Here is a 19,913-nt window from a genome sequence, read left to right as displayed (position 1 = left end):
CTTCTTCCTCGTGGTTCAAGCCCGGGATTGAGTCGAGGCCATCCACCAAAGGATTCTCTCTTCCAGGCCGTCTCAGCTCCTCCACCGTGCTCTCAGATTCAAGCCGTGTCGGGATCGAGCCTCGCCGAGCTCCATCGTTGCGGCCATCCTCAGATCGTGAAGCTCGTGAGCTCCAATGGCGACTTCTCCCATATTTACACAACAGGTCCTCAACGTTTTAGTTCTTTTCACGTTGGCCCCAAGACTTCTGAACGTGCAATGATATACTTTCAAATCAACCCCAATCTTTCATCCGTGCGATTTAGCCCTCGTGTAATTGCAAGATGGTCCCTTGGTTTTGGATTTCGTTCAAATCGGCCACAAACTCCATGACTTGCAAGAACAGCCTTACGATTTCGCCCCAAACTTCTCAAGTGTGCACATTAGCCCCTATTTATGCAATTATGCATGTAAATGCAATATTAATACCTAAATGCAACCTAAAATGATCATAATGAGCTAAAATATGAATCTAAAACCTATTAAAATCATGAGATATCAACTCCCCCACACTAGTCCTTTACTTGTCCACAAGTAAACTTTCAAGAACTCATGTTGGAGAGGTTTTGAAAACGGAACTTATTAACCAAAAGAACACTTTCTAGCTTTCAACTTGACATCCTAAGAAAGACATAGCAAATAGCATGAGCAACTCTCTTTGTACACTCTAGCTTCTCAAGGCCTATCAAGACTCTTATGCCTCAACACAAGTCAATTACTCATCAATCAACAAGTTCTTTAGCCAACCCTCACATTCATTTAACAAGCATACAAGGTGAGTTCTTGCAAATGGGCACATGATCTCAATTATTTGGTTTGGTGAGAGAAGATGGTCTAATGTGAAGAAAGATGGGTTTCAAATGCATTTTTTTATAGTGATTCACACTCAAGAATAAGAGCAAGATCATTATGCAAAATTTATCTAAGAAAAGAAGCAATTTATGCATACAATGTTTTGTTCTCATCATTCTACCCCTTTCCTAAATGATTTCAAGCTCTACCCTTCTTCTTTTCATCATCCCCAAACCCAAAGATACACTCAACTTCACCTCTCACCCAATGAACACATTATCATTTTTTTATTCTAACCAACTAGAGATTCTTTTTTTTTTCTTTTTTATTCACTCAGCTCTTTTTTTTTTCTTTTCATGTTTTTTTTTTCTTTTATTCTAAAGGGGATTCTATTTATAAACACAAGAGCTTCTTTTTTTTTTTTATCTCTAGTGGCTTTTTTTTTTTCTTTTCTCACTCTTTTTGGTTCATTTCTTTTCACTTTCACTCACATCCCTATCCCAAGATCAAAAGAATTTAAGCTCACAAACCCAACAACCATCCTAGAGGCTAGCCTAAATGAGGTCCTAATGCTAGCCAAAGATGAGAACAACTCATTGTCGCTCCTAATACTCTCAAAATTTTGCACATGACATACTATCAATAAAAGGCCTCACTCAAGCAAATTAATGTTGGTTTCAAAGAATGGTGAGGGTTAATGGGGATGGAAGTGCCATTTGGTTTAACAAAGATTGGTACAAAGAGAGAAAGATAACCCAAATGTGTATAATATCCATGATCAAGTATGCAAATGCCCATATGCAAGAGAGATTAAGTTCATTAAACCATAGTTCATTAGGAGTTGGTTTCAAGAACAATGTCAATCATCAAGCAAACAACATGTTTCAAGAAGAGTTTTCAAGGCTCGAAGCTTACAAGCTTTTTCAAGAGATGCTTAAGCTACTTGATATGTTTAGCTAGGATGTCAAATTGAGTTCTAGACATGTGTTCTTTACAAGGTTTCTCCCAATGCATGAATGCAATCTAAATGCTTCTAGACTCAATCCTAAAGATGCAAATGGATCAAGTGAAACTACATGAAGATTTTTTTAAAAAATCAAATTTTTATGAATTTTCTATGCAAATAAGTATTCACAATGCAATGCATGAGACTCATGGCAAGTAAACAAAACAGAAAATGATGTGAGATAGTAGACTCTCCCCCAAACTTACTTCACACAGTCCCTTGTGTGAGAGTAAGCTCAAAGACGATCCAAGGGAAAGAAATAAACATGAAAAGTAAATATATACAAGGTTGGAGTGACACTTACTTGGAGTTATTGGCTGAATTGGGTGGTAGAGGACCCTTGGCCTCGGGTTTGTTTCACCATGGACATGGACTGAAGGGGAGAAGGCAAGTGTCTAGAGTCACAATGCTTCACATCAGCCAAGGCAAATAAGACTTGACCTGAAAAATCTCAACCATGCTTATTAAATAACCTAAAAAGAGAAGATAAAAAAATATATACAATGGATAAACATGGAATTTCCTCCCAAGTGAGCTTGTTTTAAGTCTCTAGCTTGACTTTGTGTGTTTGTTAATCATAGGTATCAAAAGGTTGAGCCAATGCACCTTTGGTCCTTCTCCTACAAGAACAAGGAACCAAGTATGCAAAGGAGCACACTACTATCCATAGAAAATAGACAGATTTTTCCTCAAAGAGCTTCACTAAAGATGTGACATGAATTATGAAATGCTCCTTGAGGTTCAGATGGTCATGAGAATCAAATGCATATGGTGGAAACACACAGTCAACTACAGGCTCAAACAAGGTTTTAACAAAGTAGTCAACTCTATCTCCATCAATCAAGTAATACACAATGCTCACATTCTCATGATAATTTTTGACAAGGGGGTTTTCTATCCTAAGCAAGAGCATATCCACATCAAGTTCATCCCCTAAATCAGCAAGTTCAAGAAGAGGTCTAGGTTCATTAAGCATCAAAAACTCATACTCAAGATCAATTGAAGCACAAAGATAATTCTTGTCAAAACAAACTTCAATATGATCTCTAGCAAGCTTTTCTATTCTCAACTCATCTAGCTTCCTAGTTTCACATATTAGATCAAGACATTCATTTATGAGCACAAGAGAATCAAAGTCATGGGCAATATTCTCACCACAAGGCAAGCAAAGTTCCTCAAGTTGAAGTTCTAGAGTGGAAATTCTTGTACCTTCCAGCTGGGGTGGTGGAACCCAATACATTACCTCTTTAAGGTCATAAGCAACATTGAACTCATACTGTGTAACCTCCCTTCCTTCAAGCTCTGCTTGATCCTTAATAAGCTCCACCCGGATCCTTCGTGCTAGGGATGTCTTTGCTGACCTCGGATACTTCTTCTGAAGCTCATTTAACGTCAAAAGCTGTGGTGGTGTGAGTATACTTGCATCAAAAGGTGGTGGCTCCACATACACATATGGCTCATCTTCGATGTGATCTTCTTCTTCTTGTGGCTTCTCAAAACAGCTTGAAGCCATCACTCAAGAACAAAAGCTAGAAGTAAAGGTTAGTAACTATACAAAAGAAAAACAAAGCAAGAAAATAAAGCTAAGTCTCAAGAAAGATTGAAATCCTAATGATAAATCTACTAGTTCCCCGGCAACGGCGCCAATTTGATATTAGGAGTTTTCAAAGCTCCTAAAGCAAATGTTATAGTATAAAAGATTGTCGAACCAATCCTAGGTGATTCTAAAGCAAAGGGAATGCAAGTTCATGCTTAAGCTAAGTGCAATCCGGTTTTAAAGATGGTATGAACTAAGAACTAATAAGCTAATGCAATAAAGTAATGATCTTTCTTTCTCAATATGAAGTAAGAGGACTCATGGGGCTAGGCATTTGATCTTGGGTGATGTAGATCCAATCTAGAGGTGGCAAGCTATCAATCAAACACTTTCCTTATGCCTAGACACTAAGCTAAACAAGCTTTATCCTTAGATGAATGTTCTTTTGATAAAGCAACTCAAGCATCTAATCTCTTAGGTTGAATGTTACTAAATCAAACATGGAGAACAAGTCTAATAGCAATCTTAACTCCTTTAGCAACTAATCTCTTAGGTAAAGCAAGCTAAAAGCATTGAAGAGTTGGTTAAGACATTTCAACATACACCTTGTGGGCAGGAAATGCCTAGAGATCTATTTTAGTATGATCATGACTAAAATAGCATTGAAAACTCTAGCCATGAATGATTCAAGGCTAAACATGATTAGAGAGCTAGATAATCAAGCAAAGATTAGTTCTTTCAACTCAAAGTTCTTTTCAACCCAGTTTTGTGTAGTTAACAATTAGTTCATAAATAACTTTGCACAAATAATACTTAGAATATAAAATACCTATTTTTTGGATTTAAGTAACTTAGGGCATCTAAAACTCAAACCTAATTTTTCCTCTAAAATTCCCACAGAAATAGAGTAACTATATTATAGGATAAATTTTGCTCTCATGGTTTACTTTTTACTCTATATTTGGAGTGAAAAAAGTGAAATATTCTATTTTTTTCTCTATAATAGAGTAAAAAAGTAAATCATTGGAATAGAACTTAACCTATAATAGAGTTAATCTATTTTTGTAGGAATAATAGAGTTACTATAATTTTGTAAGAATTATAGAGAAAAAATAGGTTTGGGTTGGAGATGGTCTTAGAGCATCTCCAATGTAAAACTCTATTTTTTCCTTTAAAATAGAGTAGTGAAAATAAAGTAAAATTACTCTAACCCTACTCCATTTCCCACTCCATAATGAAGTAATGAATAAACGAAAAATAAATTACTCTATTTATGGAGTAAATTTTATTATGAAGTGAGATATGAAGTTAAGTTATTCTATTTTAGAGAAAAAAATGGAGCGGAGATGGAAATGCGCTTATGTCATCAAAACATACGTGGAGTAATTTGATTGACCAGTGTTCAGCATATAGACGAGAGTTGTGAAATGATTCATTAACATTACAGAAAGGTCGTAGGTTCTCTTCTACACATCAATCATTGATTTTCATGTCTTTGACCCTTTCTACAACAACAAACATAACTCACATCCCACAAAACCAATAAAGACACAGATAGCACAAATCACCAAAAAATAGAAAATTAAAAAACGAAAGATTTACAAAAAAAGAAGAAGATTGATTCCGAGTCCCAAGCTGTTTGTCTTCACTTAGCTTAATATTTGACGTGGAGGGACGTGACGTGAGAAACAAACTCTAACAAAATCTTAGTGCAGCTTACTCACTTTGTTTGCTATTATTCATTGCCTAGGTTCAATGATCCGTCCTTCATTAGCTTGATGCTTAGGCTATTGAACCTCCCTCTCGAGTAATGACGAGATACCTTTCTCCAATCAGTTCCTGTTTTCATCATTGCTGCAAACTCTTCGTAGCTTATTCTCCCATCCTAATGTCAATCATCCATGTCAAACATAACCACTAGAAAAAAACGTCTTCAACACTAACTATAGCTCTAAAGGTGTTCTATCTAACGAAGTGATAAGTGAACTCTTTACACCAACTATAGCTCTAAGGGACCGCTTACCTTATCAGTGTCAACTTCTTGGAATATATCATTAGCAACATCCACACAGTCATCTCCTCCATCTTCCTTTAAGGCTTCACAAAGCTCTTGGGGGAGAATGTAACCATTTCCATCCTTGTCAAAGTAAGAGAACGCTTTGCGGAGATGCTCATCGTTTGCTACCTTCTGCAGGTGGAGAGAGACTGCAACAAACTCGCCATAGTCTAGTGTTCCTTTCCCTTTAGTATCCACCTATTATTATACAAAATTGAATTTAGTGAACTAAGATATTGTGTTAGGTGTCATATGGTGATGTAAGGGAAGAGAATATGTGCACCGCTTCAATAAGCATCTGAACTTCTGATTCAGCTAGCTGTGTACCAAAATCGCGAAGTCCAGCTTTCAACTCCTCGATGGTAACAATACCATCTTTGTCAGTATCCATCTTGTTGAACATCTCCTTGATGTCTTCTACTTCTTGAGTAGATAAAAATTCAGCAATAACCTAGATTGATTCAAGGCAAGTTAAGATAAGTGTGGTCTAAGAAGCTACTAATGCAAAATGAGCTTTCTGAATAACAGACCCTCAAAGCTTTTCTCTTGAATCTGTTCATCACTGAGAACTGCTTTAGTCTGGACTTGACAACATCTCCAAGAGGGACATTTGGAGCTTTCTTGGCGTTCTGAATCCATGGGTGCTCTACAAAATAAGGAATAAGCATAAACAATCTCTGAAACAGATGAAGAGAGTAAGAGAGCAGAGGCAAAGGTGGAGTCTATGTACCAAGCACTTGCTTTGCAGTTAGCCGGCGCTTTGGATCAGGCTCTAGCATTTGTCTGACAAGACTCTTAGCAGTCTCTGAAATGTTTGGCCACGGTTCCCTCTTAAAATCAATTATCCCTCGTAAAATAGCCTGAGCAACTCCCTGTTCCGACTCTGTGGTTGAAAAAAAAATCAATAAGCAAATGGTTAGGAAGAGGAGAAAAGAGAAGAGAGGAAGGTACCTGCCCAGAAAGGAGGAACTCCACAGAGGAGAATATAAAGAATGACTCCAGCACTCCAAATATCTATTTCTGGTCCATAGCTCCTCTTTAGCACCTCAGGTGCCATGTAATATGGACTCCCAACTATCTCCGAGAACTTCTCACCTGACAAATATGTGTAACCATTGTAAGATAATAGCTTCAACGACAACTAAACTAGCCAAGTTCCATCTATAGTACCAATCAAGAAACATCAAAAAGCTCTATAACTATGAAACTAATTGGTTTCAGAATCGACTACTTTCAAAGCAAGACTCAACATCAGTGACACTACCTGGCTTGAAGAAGATAGACAATCCAAAGTCAATAGCTTTCAACGGCGAGTTCTCCTTCTTGTTAGCAAACAAGAAATTCTCCGGCTTCAAATCTCTATGAATAACACCGTGCTTATGGCAAAGCTGCACAACCTCCATGATCGTCTTCGTGACCCCCGCCGCGGCCCGCTCCGTGTAATGCCCTCTAGCCACAATCCTATCGAAAAGCTCGCCGCCCTCACACAGCTCCATCACCAAATGCACAGCGTTGTCGTCCTCACAAGCCTCCTTCAGAGTGACAATGCTCGAGCTCTCAGGCAAATGCTGCATAATCGCCACCTCCCTCTTCACGTCCTCGACGTCCACCTCGGTCCTGAGCTTCCTCTTGGAAATGGACTTGCAGGCGAGCAGGTCGCGCGTGGATCTCACGATGCAGAGGTACGTGACGCCGAACTCGCCGCGCCCGAGCTCTCTGTCGAGTAGGTAACGGTCCTCGATGTTCTCCTTGGGGACGTCGCCGAGGACTCGAATCGGCGCCGGTTTCTTCCCGCCGGCGGCGTCTTTGCGGCGGTGATCGTTGCTGGAGTAGTTGGATTTGACGTCTTCTCTGGCCACAGCGGCGGGGGATCTGCAGCAGTTCCCCATGAGTTGTTGGAAGCTTAAAGTCTCGAGCTTTTCTTCTGGGTTAGCTTAAAGCCTCGAGCTTTGGTCTGGGTTAGCTCAAAGTCTCGAGCTTTTCGTCTGAGCTATACAAAAGAAGAAAGTGATACAGCAAAAAAGGTAAGAGAGATCTTTGGGAAGTGTTAACTAGCAAATCTAGGGTTGCGCATTATAGCCTTTGGAGGGAATCGTAACAGTGGGAATCTATGGAGAGAAGAAGCATAGATCGAAGAAAGGGTACGGTGAAGATGATGAGTAGGTAGAGACTAGAGAGAGAGAGAGGTCTCTCTCCTTTTTGATGTTTTCTATAAAACTCAAATCATAATGTGGTCTCTTTGCTTTATTTCTCTTTTTTTGATAGATGGTCTTTACTTGTTTGTTAAATCAACACTTTATATGGTCTATTTTTTCAACATAATGAAATATAACAACTTTGATAAAATAAAATAAAAATGTAACAGCTAAATTTCCCACAAATTCTTAGAAAGTAACTCATTGTAGATGTCTCCAATCCTTAACACTATTTTTATGTAAAAATCACACTATTTATTATAATTTTAGCACTAAAATTTTAATTTTCCGATTACAATACTAAATTTTACACTAAAACTGTATTTTATTTTTTCTATATTAAATTATAAAATTTCATTATTATTTAATATATATAACACATAAATCTTATAATGTAACTATATTGCACAAAAGTTATATCACACTCAAATATTTTTCTATTGTAACATATATTAAAATAATTAAAACAATTTCAATATATGTAATATATCTATTTTTTATTTTATATTTATTTATCTTCCTATTAATATTTATTTATCTAATATTTTATAAATAAAATTAAGTAAACAATATTTATTGTTGTGAATAGTATTGTACCATATTTAGTTTTGTACTATAGTGTTATATTAAGGTCATCTCCGACTTTAATATGTTTTTCACTATACAGTAGAGTAAAAATAAGTTTATTCCATAAACAGAATAATTATTTTTTGTTCAGTTCTATTATAAAATTATTTCTATTTTAAAGAAATTAATAAAATAATTCATTAGAAATGATCTAAAATAATGTGATTTTTTAGAATTGGATTTCATAGGTTGTGTAAAAATTACACTGAATTTGCCGTTGGGCTGGGGATAACTAAGCATATGGTCAATTGGGACGAAAAAACTATTGTCATTGGCAGTAAATAGTAACTACATATTCCCAGTTCATTAAGTAATTGGTCCAGTGCCAAACCAGAGAACAAGACTTCGTTAAAGCTGTAGTCTTTTAATCTTTCAAAAGAAGTATGTGGCTTTGGATGGAGTTTCACATATCTTATTTGGGTAGAGTGGATCACAAACATGTTTTCGGGAGCTACAGACGTTTGTACACTAAATCTGAAGCACCAATGATGCGTTCACATTTGACCCATCTAACCAACCAAATCTCAAAATGTGGAGGTTCATCCACACCTGCCAAAGCGTATCACGTCCAATAAACTATCTATTAGTTGAGATATTTGATCCGTTATCTTTCTATTCCTTTCTGGGGTTTTATTTGTGAATTCTGTTCGTTTCAATATTTTTTTGCATGAACCAACCCTATGACTATCCTTAGTAATACTTATTCGAACTAAGGAATAGAGGTTTCAACTTGTTTTCCAGTGTGTTGACGAATCTCTTGAACAACATGTAACTTTTAGCTCCTCGCTTTTGTGTGTAGTTGCTAGTTTTTCAACCTAATCTCTTATATTAACTGATAAATCCATTAAGGCCATGTTCGGCAACGGAACGCTGCGTCAGCGACCAGCTTTTAAAATACGCCCAAATTTTACGCTACTTGAAGCTTAAGTTTGTGGCGGATATGTCGCAGCGACACCCGTGTTTGATTACAACACTATTCCGATGATCGCTGATTTTTTCAGCGATACAAACAACACCGGAAACTCCTAATAAATTAACCGCAGCGACACCTTTTCAGTTTTTCATTCTATTATTTGCCGTCATTAATGTTCAATTTCAGTCGCTCGCCGCTGACGCAGCGACACCTTAAAGAACAGGGCCTAAATCTATAAGAAACGTCCTATTGACACAAAAGTGAATCTCTCATAAATCCATCGATGTTCATTGCTTGACCTTGTCCCTAAGCTAACCCCTACTCTAAGCTTTACATCATATTCATTATGTTTTTGAATAAGTGTCACTTTAGTATTTTTCTTTGTTACATAAAAAGTGTTATTCTACAATTTTAATAGCAGATACAATTTATAATCAATTTTAACCAAATATTAATTGTAAAATGCATTGATCTTATAAATAAATTTGTTTATCTCAAATATTATTGGTTAACTAGTTGTATGAAAACATAAATACATTTTAATTTTTTTTTAATATGTGTGAAAAGTATCTAAATGACACTCTTTTTGAAACGGAAAAAGTATCGTCTTTGTGAATTAAGACAATTAATACAAACACAATTGGTCAATGATAATTATTACAACTCTAAAAGGATTTGGTAGTCAAAGGCTCAAAAAACTTTAAAGGTAAAATCTATAGGAACACAAAAGGTAGATGATATGAATTAATGGATTACAAACCAAAAAGATATAGTAGTGCTTCCTCTATTTCAAATGATGAATGTTTTAAAATTTCATAAATAATAAAAATATATTAAATTTTGAATATAGATACATTATTTTTGTGATTAACTATTTCTCAAAAATTTTGGTCAATTAAATTTTAATAAATACAATTAATTTCTTCAAAATTCACAATTTGGAATTTACAATTATTACCTAATAAAAAGTATTGAAATTTTAAAATATTTTGAAACAATTTTCTTTACAAACATGAATCATTTTAAAACAGAGGGAGCTTAAAATAATTAAAGAAATAAAGTTTGATAAGTTTTCAGTAAAATAAATTGTGTTGGGTTTGTCTTTTTCTCAATTGTCGCAAAGTCTATGGTATAAGCTAAAGAGAAAGCATAGCATGATGGGTCATCTGAATATAAACTCAAGTATGCTACAAAAACAAGGTTTCACTCAGTGCCCTCATCTCTTCTAACATTTTCTAAATTTATTCTCTCATGTGTTCCCCATTATCTTGGCAATAAAGTTAGTTGCGTTGATGGTATCTAAGTACGAGTTAAGTTCTTAATCAAATTTAAAGTAAGCTAGAACCATTTAAATGATGGCATTTACACATATATGTTTAGTTAAATCTTGTTTAGAAGTTTACAACTCACACACAGACACGCACTTTCAAACCTGAATCAGATTTTTATGATAAGTGACACAACAAGTTTAAGCCTGTAGCTTAGTCAAAAAAAAAAGGTTTAAACCTGTAGCTTACAAGTCTAGGTGTGACGTTATATACTTATATTTATATGTATAGTATCTAAAATATTGTTGTTGTTTTTTTGAAAAATCTAAAATATTGTTGTTGTGTGTCATCATTTTACTTTGTCATGTTCATGGTCGTATGAAACATAATAGGCTGTCTCATCATTTTACTTTGTCATGTTCATAGTCGTATGAAACATAATAAATAGTATATATCTGATGTTAGGAGTTTTCAAGGCTCCTAAGACAAATGTTGTAGTATAAATGATTGTCGAACCAGTTCTGAGGGATATCAAAGCACTGAGAATGCAAGTACTCACTTAATCTAAGTGCAACCAATGATTTAGATGGGTTTTAAACTACTACTAAACTAGAAAGCAATAACAGAATGATACTTTCTTGACTAAGGGAAAAGAGAACTCATGGGCATAGGGATTAGACCTTGGGTGATCAAGTATCGAACTAAGGATGGCAAATGATCAATCAAACTATCAACCTTAAGCCTAGACACAATTCTAAGCAAGCTCTATGTCTAGATGAATTCTCATTTGCTAACATATCTCAAACATCAAATGTCTTTGGTTGAATAATATAAAAGCAATCATTACTAACAAGTCTATTAGCTATCTTAGCATCTTTAACAACAAATGTCTTTGGCAAAGTATACTAAAAGCCTAGGAGAGTTGTCTCAGGCATTTCATCAAACACCTTTTGGGTGGGAAATGCCTATTGATCAACTTTTGAGTGGCCAACTCAGAAGATGCATTATGAATACTCTACTAGCAAGGAACAAGAATGATCTACACTAAAACATCCTAGAACTAACCTAATCACCCTTAATCTCCCTAACCCATGAATTCAAAAGGTGATTACTCACTAATCTCCATGATTCCTCTTAAACCCATATTGGATTTCAGATTAATCATGTAGAGAAATAGATAAGAAATCAACAAGAACACAAGAACATAACAAATCAAAACCAAGAGATGAACTTCTCAAGAGAGTTCTTGTGTCTTTCTCAATAGATCAAAAGATAAAAGATAATCTGCCACTGGTGGCTACAAAAGATGTTTAAAACATAGGTTTTTCAAGTGCAAAACGTCCAAAATAAATTGCAAAAAGGTCCTTAAGAAATCATGATTTTCGGCAGCAAAATAACGCGGAGCGACTTGCAGGTGTCGCTCCGGGAAGTCGCTCCAGGGCCGATTTTTGGTGTCTCCGGGCGAGAGGTCGCGAGCGACTTTGGTGTGTCGCTCCAACGGGTCGCTCTGGATCGGGAGCGACCTTGGTAGGTCGCTCTGAGAGGTCGCTCCAGGCTTCGCTTCGTGTCGTCTCTCCATAAAGACGCGAGCGACCTCGGGGTGTCGCTTTGGGAGGTCGCTCCGAGAGGGGTGTGAGATGCGAGCGACTTCGTGGTGTCGCTCCGGGAGGTCGCTCCGGGCTCGTTCTCGCGTCTCCGAGTGATGAAACCGCGAGCGACTTCTCCCTGTCGCTCTGGTAAGGTCGCTCCAATAGGGAAGTCAGAGCGACTTGGTGGTGTCGCTCCGGACTGGTCGCTCCATGCCTTGCTCGCCCAATGACCACTCTAAACACTCCTTTTGAGCTCCAAATGCACCCAAATGTCTCCAGAAACTCCATGTGGTACTCAAATACCTGATAGAGACATATGTATGCAAAATGCAACCTAAACATGTCTAAATCCTAATCTATATGATGAAAATGTTTATGAATGAATGGATAAAACAATGTAAATATGCAAGATATCAACTCCCCCAAACTTGTTCTTTTACTTGTCCACAAGTGAACTTTCTAGAACTCATAGGGAGAGAGGTTGAAGGAGGGAGCACATAGCCAAAAGAAACACAACTAGCACACTCTCTTATTACACTCTAGCTTCTCTAGGCCTATCTTAACTCTTTTTGTTCTTACACTCATCATCAAGCATCCACACATTCAAATCAACCAACTCTCACATTCATTAAGCACAAAACATCAGGTGAATTCTTGCAAATGGTCAGTTGGTCCAAGTCATTTGGTTGGGTAAGGGAAGGCTTTTATTCAAGTGATTCAAGAGGTTCAAAACATATGATCTTTAAGGTGGTTTACTCTCAAAACAAGTAGCCTTGACATTGCACATAATATATCTAAGAAAGGGACCAACTCATGCATACAATGCTCAATCTCCATTGTTCTACCCTTTTCCCAAACATACAATCACACAATCATTCCCAATGTCAAACCCAACTCACATCTCTCACCAAAAGATCCTAAGAACTTTAACTCCTTCTCTTTGAAATCTACAAGGGATTTTTCACAACCTCAAAACATTTCTTAGCTCCTAACAACTTTGCTAGCCCCCTTTTTCTTTTTTTTTTTTTTTTTTTTTTTTCTTTTTTTTTTTTTCGTTTTTCTTTTTCCTTTTTTTTTTTTTTTTTTAGGCTGGGGGCCAAGACTTTTCAAAACTTGAGCTAGAGGCTTCTATACTGGTCCCAATAAAACAATTCACTTAAGCACAAAGAGTCTATTCTTTTCCTTTTTCATTTCTCCCAAATCATAATCACAACACTCACCCCCACCTATAGCTAGACAATAGAGTGTCCAATCTAGCAAGAATGAAGATCAAGCATTGTCGTTCCCGATACTCTCAACATTATGCACATGTAAGACTTTCCGAAAAAGGCCTCACTCATCAAACAATGAAAGCTTAAAAGGAGGAAAAGGTTTTGGGAGTGGTCTACCACTAGAGTTTGTCAAAAAATTGGTATAAAAGATGTGACAACTCAAGTGTGTATAGCCATGACTCAGTACACAAGGGACCATGAGCAAGAAGCATTAAGTTCGTTCAGTTCAAATAAGGTTGTAGTTGGCTTCAAAGACTGAGTTTCAGCAATCAACAAGTTTCAGGAAGAGTTTTCAAGGCTCGAAACATACAAGTCTTTTTGAGAGGTGCAAAAGCTAGTCAAGTGCAACGTAGTGTTCTTTACAAGGCATTCAAATCATTGCTCCCAATGCAAGTGAATGCAACCTATATGCTCTAGACTCTCCTAAAAATGCAAATGATGCAAACTAAATGATTGATTTTTTTTTTTATCTATGCAAATAGGTATGCCATGCATGACTCAATGAAACAACATCAAAGCAAACATGATCAAATACTTGGTACCTCCCCCAAACTTGAGTGACACAGTCTCTGTGTCGTCAAGTAGAGAGAGAGATACCGAAAAGAAGACTAATATGCAAAAATGAAATGGTATATACAAGGGAGTGTGGTGGGTTACCTTCTATAGGGAATGAGTAGAGGGAGATGCTCCCTCCTCGTCGTCCTCAGGTGGTAACTCTTCAAGGTGCTCATCAGCAGGAGTGCCCATCTCTTCAATGTAGAAGGCTTGCCCGAACACAGTTGGTTTCCTCATTTTCCTCTTGATGTCAAAGTGGAGGATGTTCTCTTTACCCAAATGGAGATCAATCGTGCCCTCCTTCACATTAACAATAGCTCCTGCTGTAGCTAAGAATGGCCTTCCTAGAATCAATGGATCTTGAGCCTCCTCACCCATCTCAAGCACCACAAAATCTGTAGGTATCTCATACCTTCCAATCTTCACAGGGAGGTCCTCTAAGATGCCCACAGGGTACTTCACTGAACGATCAGCTAACACCAGAGAGAGTCTACACTTCTTGTACTGAGTGAATCCAAGCTTCTTTGCAACAGACAAAGGCATCAAGCTGACACTAGCTCCCAAATCGCAGAGACTTTTCTCAAATACCATAGGTCCAAGAGCACAAGGTAGTGTGAAGCTTCCTGGATCCTCTAATTTCTCTGGAACATCAAGCCTCTGGATGATGGCATTGCACTCATGGGTAAGAATCATCATGCTTTCCATCTCCTTCTTCTTTGCAGCTACAACATCTTTCAGGAAATTGTTGTATTGAGGAATCAACATGAAAGCATCGATGATGGGCATTGCAACCTGAGCTTCACTCATTTGCTTCTCAAACAGAGCTTTGTATTTCTCTAGCAGCTGCTTCTTGAATCTACCAGGGAATGGAAGTTTGGGTTCATAGGGAGGAGGAACAAAAGAACTTTCACTTGCTGGAGTAACAACTTCACCATCCTTTACTGTCTTCTTCTCCTCTCCAACCTTTCCTTTACCTTTGGCTTCCACTATCTTCTCCAAGATCTCGTCATTGATCTTCTCATCAACAATCACCACTTCATCATCTATGTTGATGGCAACCCCCTCACCTAATTTCTCAGCATCCTTGGTGAGGGTTCTAGGAGGTAACTGCTTACCACTCCTAAGGGTGATAGCTTTGGCCTCCTTGGGATTTTGGTCAGACTTTCCAGGTAGAGATCCTTGCTGGCGATTCTGGTGAGTGTTCATGGAAGCAAATTGATTCTCTAAATTCCTGACTGTAGAAGCAAGGTGTGAGAATTTGTTGTTGAGCTCATTGTAGCTCCCATCAATCTTGGAATGAAGGTTCTTCAACTCATAACCAACTTGCTTCTCACTTCTAGTCTGAGACTCCAAGATTTGCTTCAGTAAGGTATCAGTGCTGCTCTCTTGAGGAGCAGAGGAACCAGACGAGGGGTTTTGCTGAGGCTGATAGCTGCCTTGCTGGTTGTTTCTTGGCGGATAGCCACTCTGTTGGTTGTTTGGATAGGATTTCTGTTGGTAGTTGTTGTACTGAAAGTTGGGCTCCTTTTTGTACCAGCTACCATTGTTGTTGATGAAACACAACTCCTCTTGACCTTCCAAACCCTCAACCTCATTGACAGCAAGTGGATCTTCCTGCTTGGAGTTACCAACAAACTTCAGCTGCTCTTGGGTTGCTTTTTCAGCAATGAGTAGGTCGATCTTGTCTTCCAAAGCTTTGATCTCTTTCCTCGTCTGCTTATCATCTGTTCTACTGCCTCTGTCGTGGTCTCCACTGTAGACTGCATCACTCTTTACCATGTTGTCAACCAGCTCTTCTGCATCCTCCTCAGTTCTCCCCAAGAAGAACCCATTGCTAGCTGTATCCAGTCTGGCTCTGTACTTAGGAAGAGCACCACGGTAGAATGTGCTCAGCAAGCTCTCCTTAGAAAAGCCATGGTGTGGGCATTGAGCTTGGTAGCCCTTGAATCTCTCCCAGGCTTCACTGAAGCCTTCCAAGTTCTTCTGTTGAAAGCTGGAAATCTCGTTTCTCAGCTTAGCAGTTCTTGAAGTAGAGAAGAACTTCTCCAAGAATGCTTTCTTGCAGTCATCCCAAGTAGTGATGGAGTCACTGGGTAGAGACTTCTCCCACTGACGTGCCTTATCCCCCAAAGAGAAAGGGAATAGCTTGAGCTTTAAGGCATCTTCGGACACACCATTGGTTTTTGACAACCCACAGTAGCTGTCGAACCTGTCCAAGTGATCAAATGGATCCTCTAGAGCCAAGCCATGATACTTGTTGTTCTCGATCACGTTGAGGAGTCCTGATTTGATCTCAAAGTTGTTGGCTGCCACAGCGGGTGCTCGGATTCCCAATCTATGACCATGAATGTTGGGGCGGTCGTAAGTGCCAATGGGTCGAGCTGCTCGCTGTTGGTTTTGAGGTATGTCTCCCATATCAGTACTCAATCTCTGCAAGTGAGCCTGTTGCTCTTCTTCTCTTCTATTTCTAGCACACTCTCTCTCTAAAGCTCTGATGTCTGCAGCTATTGGAACTAGGTTTGATGGACCCCTGCTCCTCAAGTTCATACACCTGTAGATTAAAGGGAGGTGAAGAAAGAGAATCAGTAACAAAAGAAAATAAAAATGACTTAGTCTCAAGCAAGTGACTAAATCTCAATGTTCAAATCTACTCAGAATTTGGCAACGGCGCCAATTTGATGTTAGGAGTTTTCAAGGCTCCTAAGACAAATGTTGTAGTATAAAAGATTGTCGAACCAGTTCTGAGGGATATCAAAGCACTGAGAATGCAAGTACTCACTTAATCTAAGTGCAACCAATGATTTAGATGGGTTTTAAACTACTACTAAACTAGAAAGCAATAACAGAATGATACTTTCTTGACTAAGGGAAAAGAGAACTCATGGGCATAGGGATTAGACCTTGGGTGATCAAGTATCGAACTAAGGATGGCAAATGATCAATCAAACTATCAACCTTAAGCCTAGACACAATTCTAAGCAAGCTCTATGTCTAGATGAATGCTCATTTGCTAACATATCTCAAACATCAAATGTCTTTGGTTGAATAATATGAAAGCAATCATTACTAACAAGTCTATTAGCTATCTTAGCATCTTTAACAACAAATGTCTTTGGCAAAGTATACTAAAAGCCTAGGAGAGTTGTCTCAGGCATTTCATCAAACACCTTTTGGGTGGGAAATGTCTATTGATCAACTTTTGAGTGGCCAACTCAGAAGATGCATTATGAATACTCTACTAGCAAGGAACAAGAATGATCTACACTAAAACATCCTAGAACTAACCTAATCACCCTTAATCTCCCTAACCCATGAATTCAAAAGGTGATTACTCACTAATCTCCATGATTCCTCTTAAACCCATATTGGATTTCAGATTAACCATGTAGAGAAATAGATAAGAAATCAACAAGAACACAAGAACATAACAAATCAAAACCCAAGAGATGAACTTCTCAAGAGAGTTCTTGTGTCTTTCTCAATAGATCAAAAGATAAAAGATAATCTGCCACTGGTGGCTACAAAAGATGTTTAAAACATAGGTTTTTCCAAGTGCAAAACGTCCAAAATAAATTGCAAAAAGGTCCTTAAGAAATCATGATTTTCGGCAGCAAAATAACGCGGAGCGACTTGCAGGTGTCGCTCCGGGAAGTCGCTCCAGGGCCGATTTTTGGTGTCTCCGGGCGAGAGGTCGCGAGCGACTTTGGTGCGTCGCTCCAACGGGTCGCTCTGGATCGGGAGCGACCTTGGTAGGTCGCTCTGAGAGGTCGCTCCAGGCTTCGCTTCGTGTCGTCTCTCCATAAAGACGCGAGCGACCTCGGGGTGTCGCTTTGGGAGGTCGCTCCGAGAGGGGTGTGAGATGCGAGCGACTTCGTGGTGTCGCTCCGGGAGGTCGCTCCGGGCTCGTTCTCGCGTCTCCGAGTGATGAAACCGCGAGCGACTTCTCCCTGTCGCTCTGGTAAGGTCGCTCCAATAGGGAAGTCAGAGCGACTTGGTGGTGTCGCTCCGGACTGGTCACTCCATGCCTTGCTCGCCCAATGACCACTCTAAACACTCCTTTTTGAGCTCCAAATGCACCCAAATGTCTCCAGAAACTCCATGTGGTACTCAAATACCTGATAGAAACATATGTATGCAAAATGCAACCTAAACATGTCTAAATCCTAATCTATATGATGAAAATGTTTATGAATGAATGGATAAAACAATGTAAATATGCAAGATATCAATATCCATAGTCGGAATTGCATAATAAAACTGCAACATAATTTCAGTTAAGCAAAAAATAATAATAATTAATTTCCGTGTTAAAAATATTAAGAAAAAAAACGATCCATAATTGACTGATATTTGGAACTGGTCAATGTCAAAGTGATAAATATTTGTAATGTTCGATTCTCTTACACACTTATTTTCAAACCTTCAATAAAAGTCTCTTCATGTGATAACGACAAACGAATTGCAACGAAGCATGTTCATTGCTGTCGATTGAAATAAAAAATGAAACGTTAGCGACACATTTTGTCGAGCTTTTAATAAATGTTTTTGTAGCTTATATTCTTTTTTTTTTTAAACACTAGATTTTATATAAAAAAGAGATCAGAGATCGTACAAGGATTTGCTACAATCACTAAAGACCAAAGGAGGAGAGATTGGCTTAACAAAAAAGAGAATGAAGCCATTGAGGGAACCCCCTAGCAATATAAGATTGAAAGAAATTCTTGGCAATTACGCTTTTTGCCACCAGATTTGCTCCTTTGATGTTGTGATGGGAGTGATACTGGACTTTCCAATCCTGGAAACTATTGAGTTGCAGCAGGATCTTCGAAGAGTAGAACCGAAGAGATGGCCAAGCCGACGGTTTAGAAATGGCACCACTGAAATCATGATCATCACTAACAAAGATGATAGAGTTATAATTGAACGTTTTCAAACATTCAATAGCCCATAACCAACATTCAAGAGATGCATCATGTTTACTTGCAATTCCACTGAAAGATCTTCTTCCATGGAGAAGAACTACTCCAACGCTATTTCGTAGAAACCAAGATGCCCCACTTTCTTTTCTGATCTGGTCCCAAGCACATCCAATATCACATTTAAACCAAGAGATAGGAGGAGGTTTCCAACCGAAAATGATTCTCTTTTTCCTTTCAAGATCGATATCTTTTTCTTGTTTGTCGATAGATTTGATCAAAAACCAGTGATCAACTTCTTCGAAGATAGAGTTGATGAAGGTTGGACCCAAAGATAATTTACCTTCAAAGAAAAAGGAGTTTCTATTCTTCCATAAATTCCATAAGATCCAGGCTCCACTTCTTCTTATCCTTTCTGGAACAGAATTGTTCTTTGAAGTCTTCAGAACATAGAAAATATTTGAGAAGATAGAAGTGGCATCAAATCCATTTGGAGGAAGAGGAAAGTTGCTTAGTGCCCAAGTTTGTCTAGCAACTGAACAAATGAAAAGCACATGGTTTATAGATTCACCTTCTAGACCGCAACATTGGCATCTGGAGTCTACTTTCATACCTCTGGCTATGAGGTTGTCCGCAACAGATAATGCTCCACTAACCGCTTTCCAAATAAATATTTTGATTTTTGGAGCTGTAGATAAAGACCATATGTGTTCTTTGATTCCATTTAAGGATGGAAGGGTCTCAGCAGTAATCCAAGCTTCTCTTTTTGCTACCTTTTCTGCCAGCCAGTACCCTGATTTTACAGAGTATTCCCCTGATCTAGTGTGGTTCCAAATGAAGAAATCTGGAGAAGAAATGACCGGTTTGATCTTGATAATGATCTCTATATCCTGAGGGAAGAAAAGGTCTTGTAGGACATCTTGATTCCATAGGTGAGAATTATCCATCAGAAGTTTATTAACCGAAAGGTTTAAATCGATCAAGATGTTCTTCATAAGGGGAGAACGCATTCTTGTACCATCAACTAGCCAAGGAGACGTCCAAACTGAAAGAGATTTTCCATCTCCAACCATATGCCTGAGACCTTTAGTTAAAAGTTCACGACCAAAACATATGCTCCTCCAGGCATAAGAAGGGCGAGAACCAATA

The 19,913-nt window shown here is 38.2% G+C and overlaps 1 protein-coding gene and 1 non-coding gene across 2 annotated transcripts; one reads left to right on the top strand and one right to left on the bottom strand.

Moving 5' to 3' along the window:
• Window positions 1-4,792: 4,792 nt before the first annotated feature.
• On the bottom strand, window positions 4,793-7,692 carry LOC106448334 (calcium-dependent protein kinase 13-like). Its single transcript, XM_013890238.3, has 7 exons — window positions 6,695-7,692; window positions 6,382-6,525; window positions 6,161-6,313; window positions 5,961-6,076; window positions 5,714-5,881; window positions 5,398-5,628; window positions 4,793-5,259 (listed from the first exon to the last, which is right to left on the bottom strand). The coding sequence occupies exons 1-7, from the start codon at window positions 7,317-7,319 to the stop codon at window positions 5,110-5,112; spliced, it is 1,587 nt and encodes a 528-aa protein (XP_013745692.2). The 5' UTR covers window positions 7,320-7,692; the 3' UTR covers window positions 4,793-5,109.
• An 8,065-nt stretch (window positions 7,693-15,757) lies between these two features.
• Window positions 15,758-15,864, top strand: LOC125607708. The gene has a single exon (XR_007338779.1). It is a non-coding gene; the product is annotated as a small nucleolar RNA R71 (small nucleolar RNA).
• Window positions 15,865-19,913: the final 4,049 nt, after the last annotated feature.

Source organism: Brassica napus, chromosome A3 (assembly GCF_020379485.1).
Source record: "Brassica napus cultivar Da-Ae chromosome A3, Da-Ae, whole genome shotgun sequence".
Classification (NCBI taxonomy): Eukaryota; Viridiplantae; Streptophyta; class Magnoliopsida; order Brassicales; family Brassicaceae; genus Brassica; species Brassica napus.
This window is presented reverse-complemented; position numbering and strand designations above follow the sequence as displayed.

Excerpts from the sequence above, each read along its gene's own strand:
- LOC106448334 (XM_013890238.3), bottom strand. The coding sequence starts at position 7,319 with ATGGGGAACTGCTGCAGATCCCCCGCCGCTGTGGCCAGAGAAGACGTC. Across the intron at positions 6,077-6,160 it reads AACTGCAAAGCAAGTGCTTG|AGCACCCATGGATTCAGAAC; the intron begins GTACATAGACTC and ends CTTATTTTGTAG. Across the intron at positions 5,260-5,397 it reads AAGAAGTTGACACTGATAAG|GATGGGAGAATAAGCTACGA; the intron begins GTAAGCGGTCCC and ends GATTGACATTAG.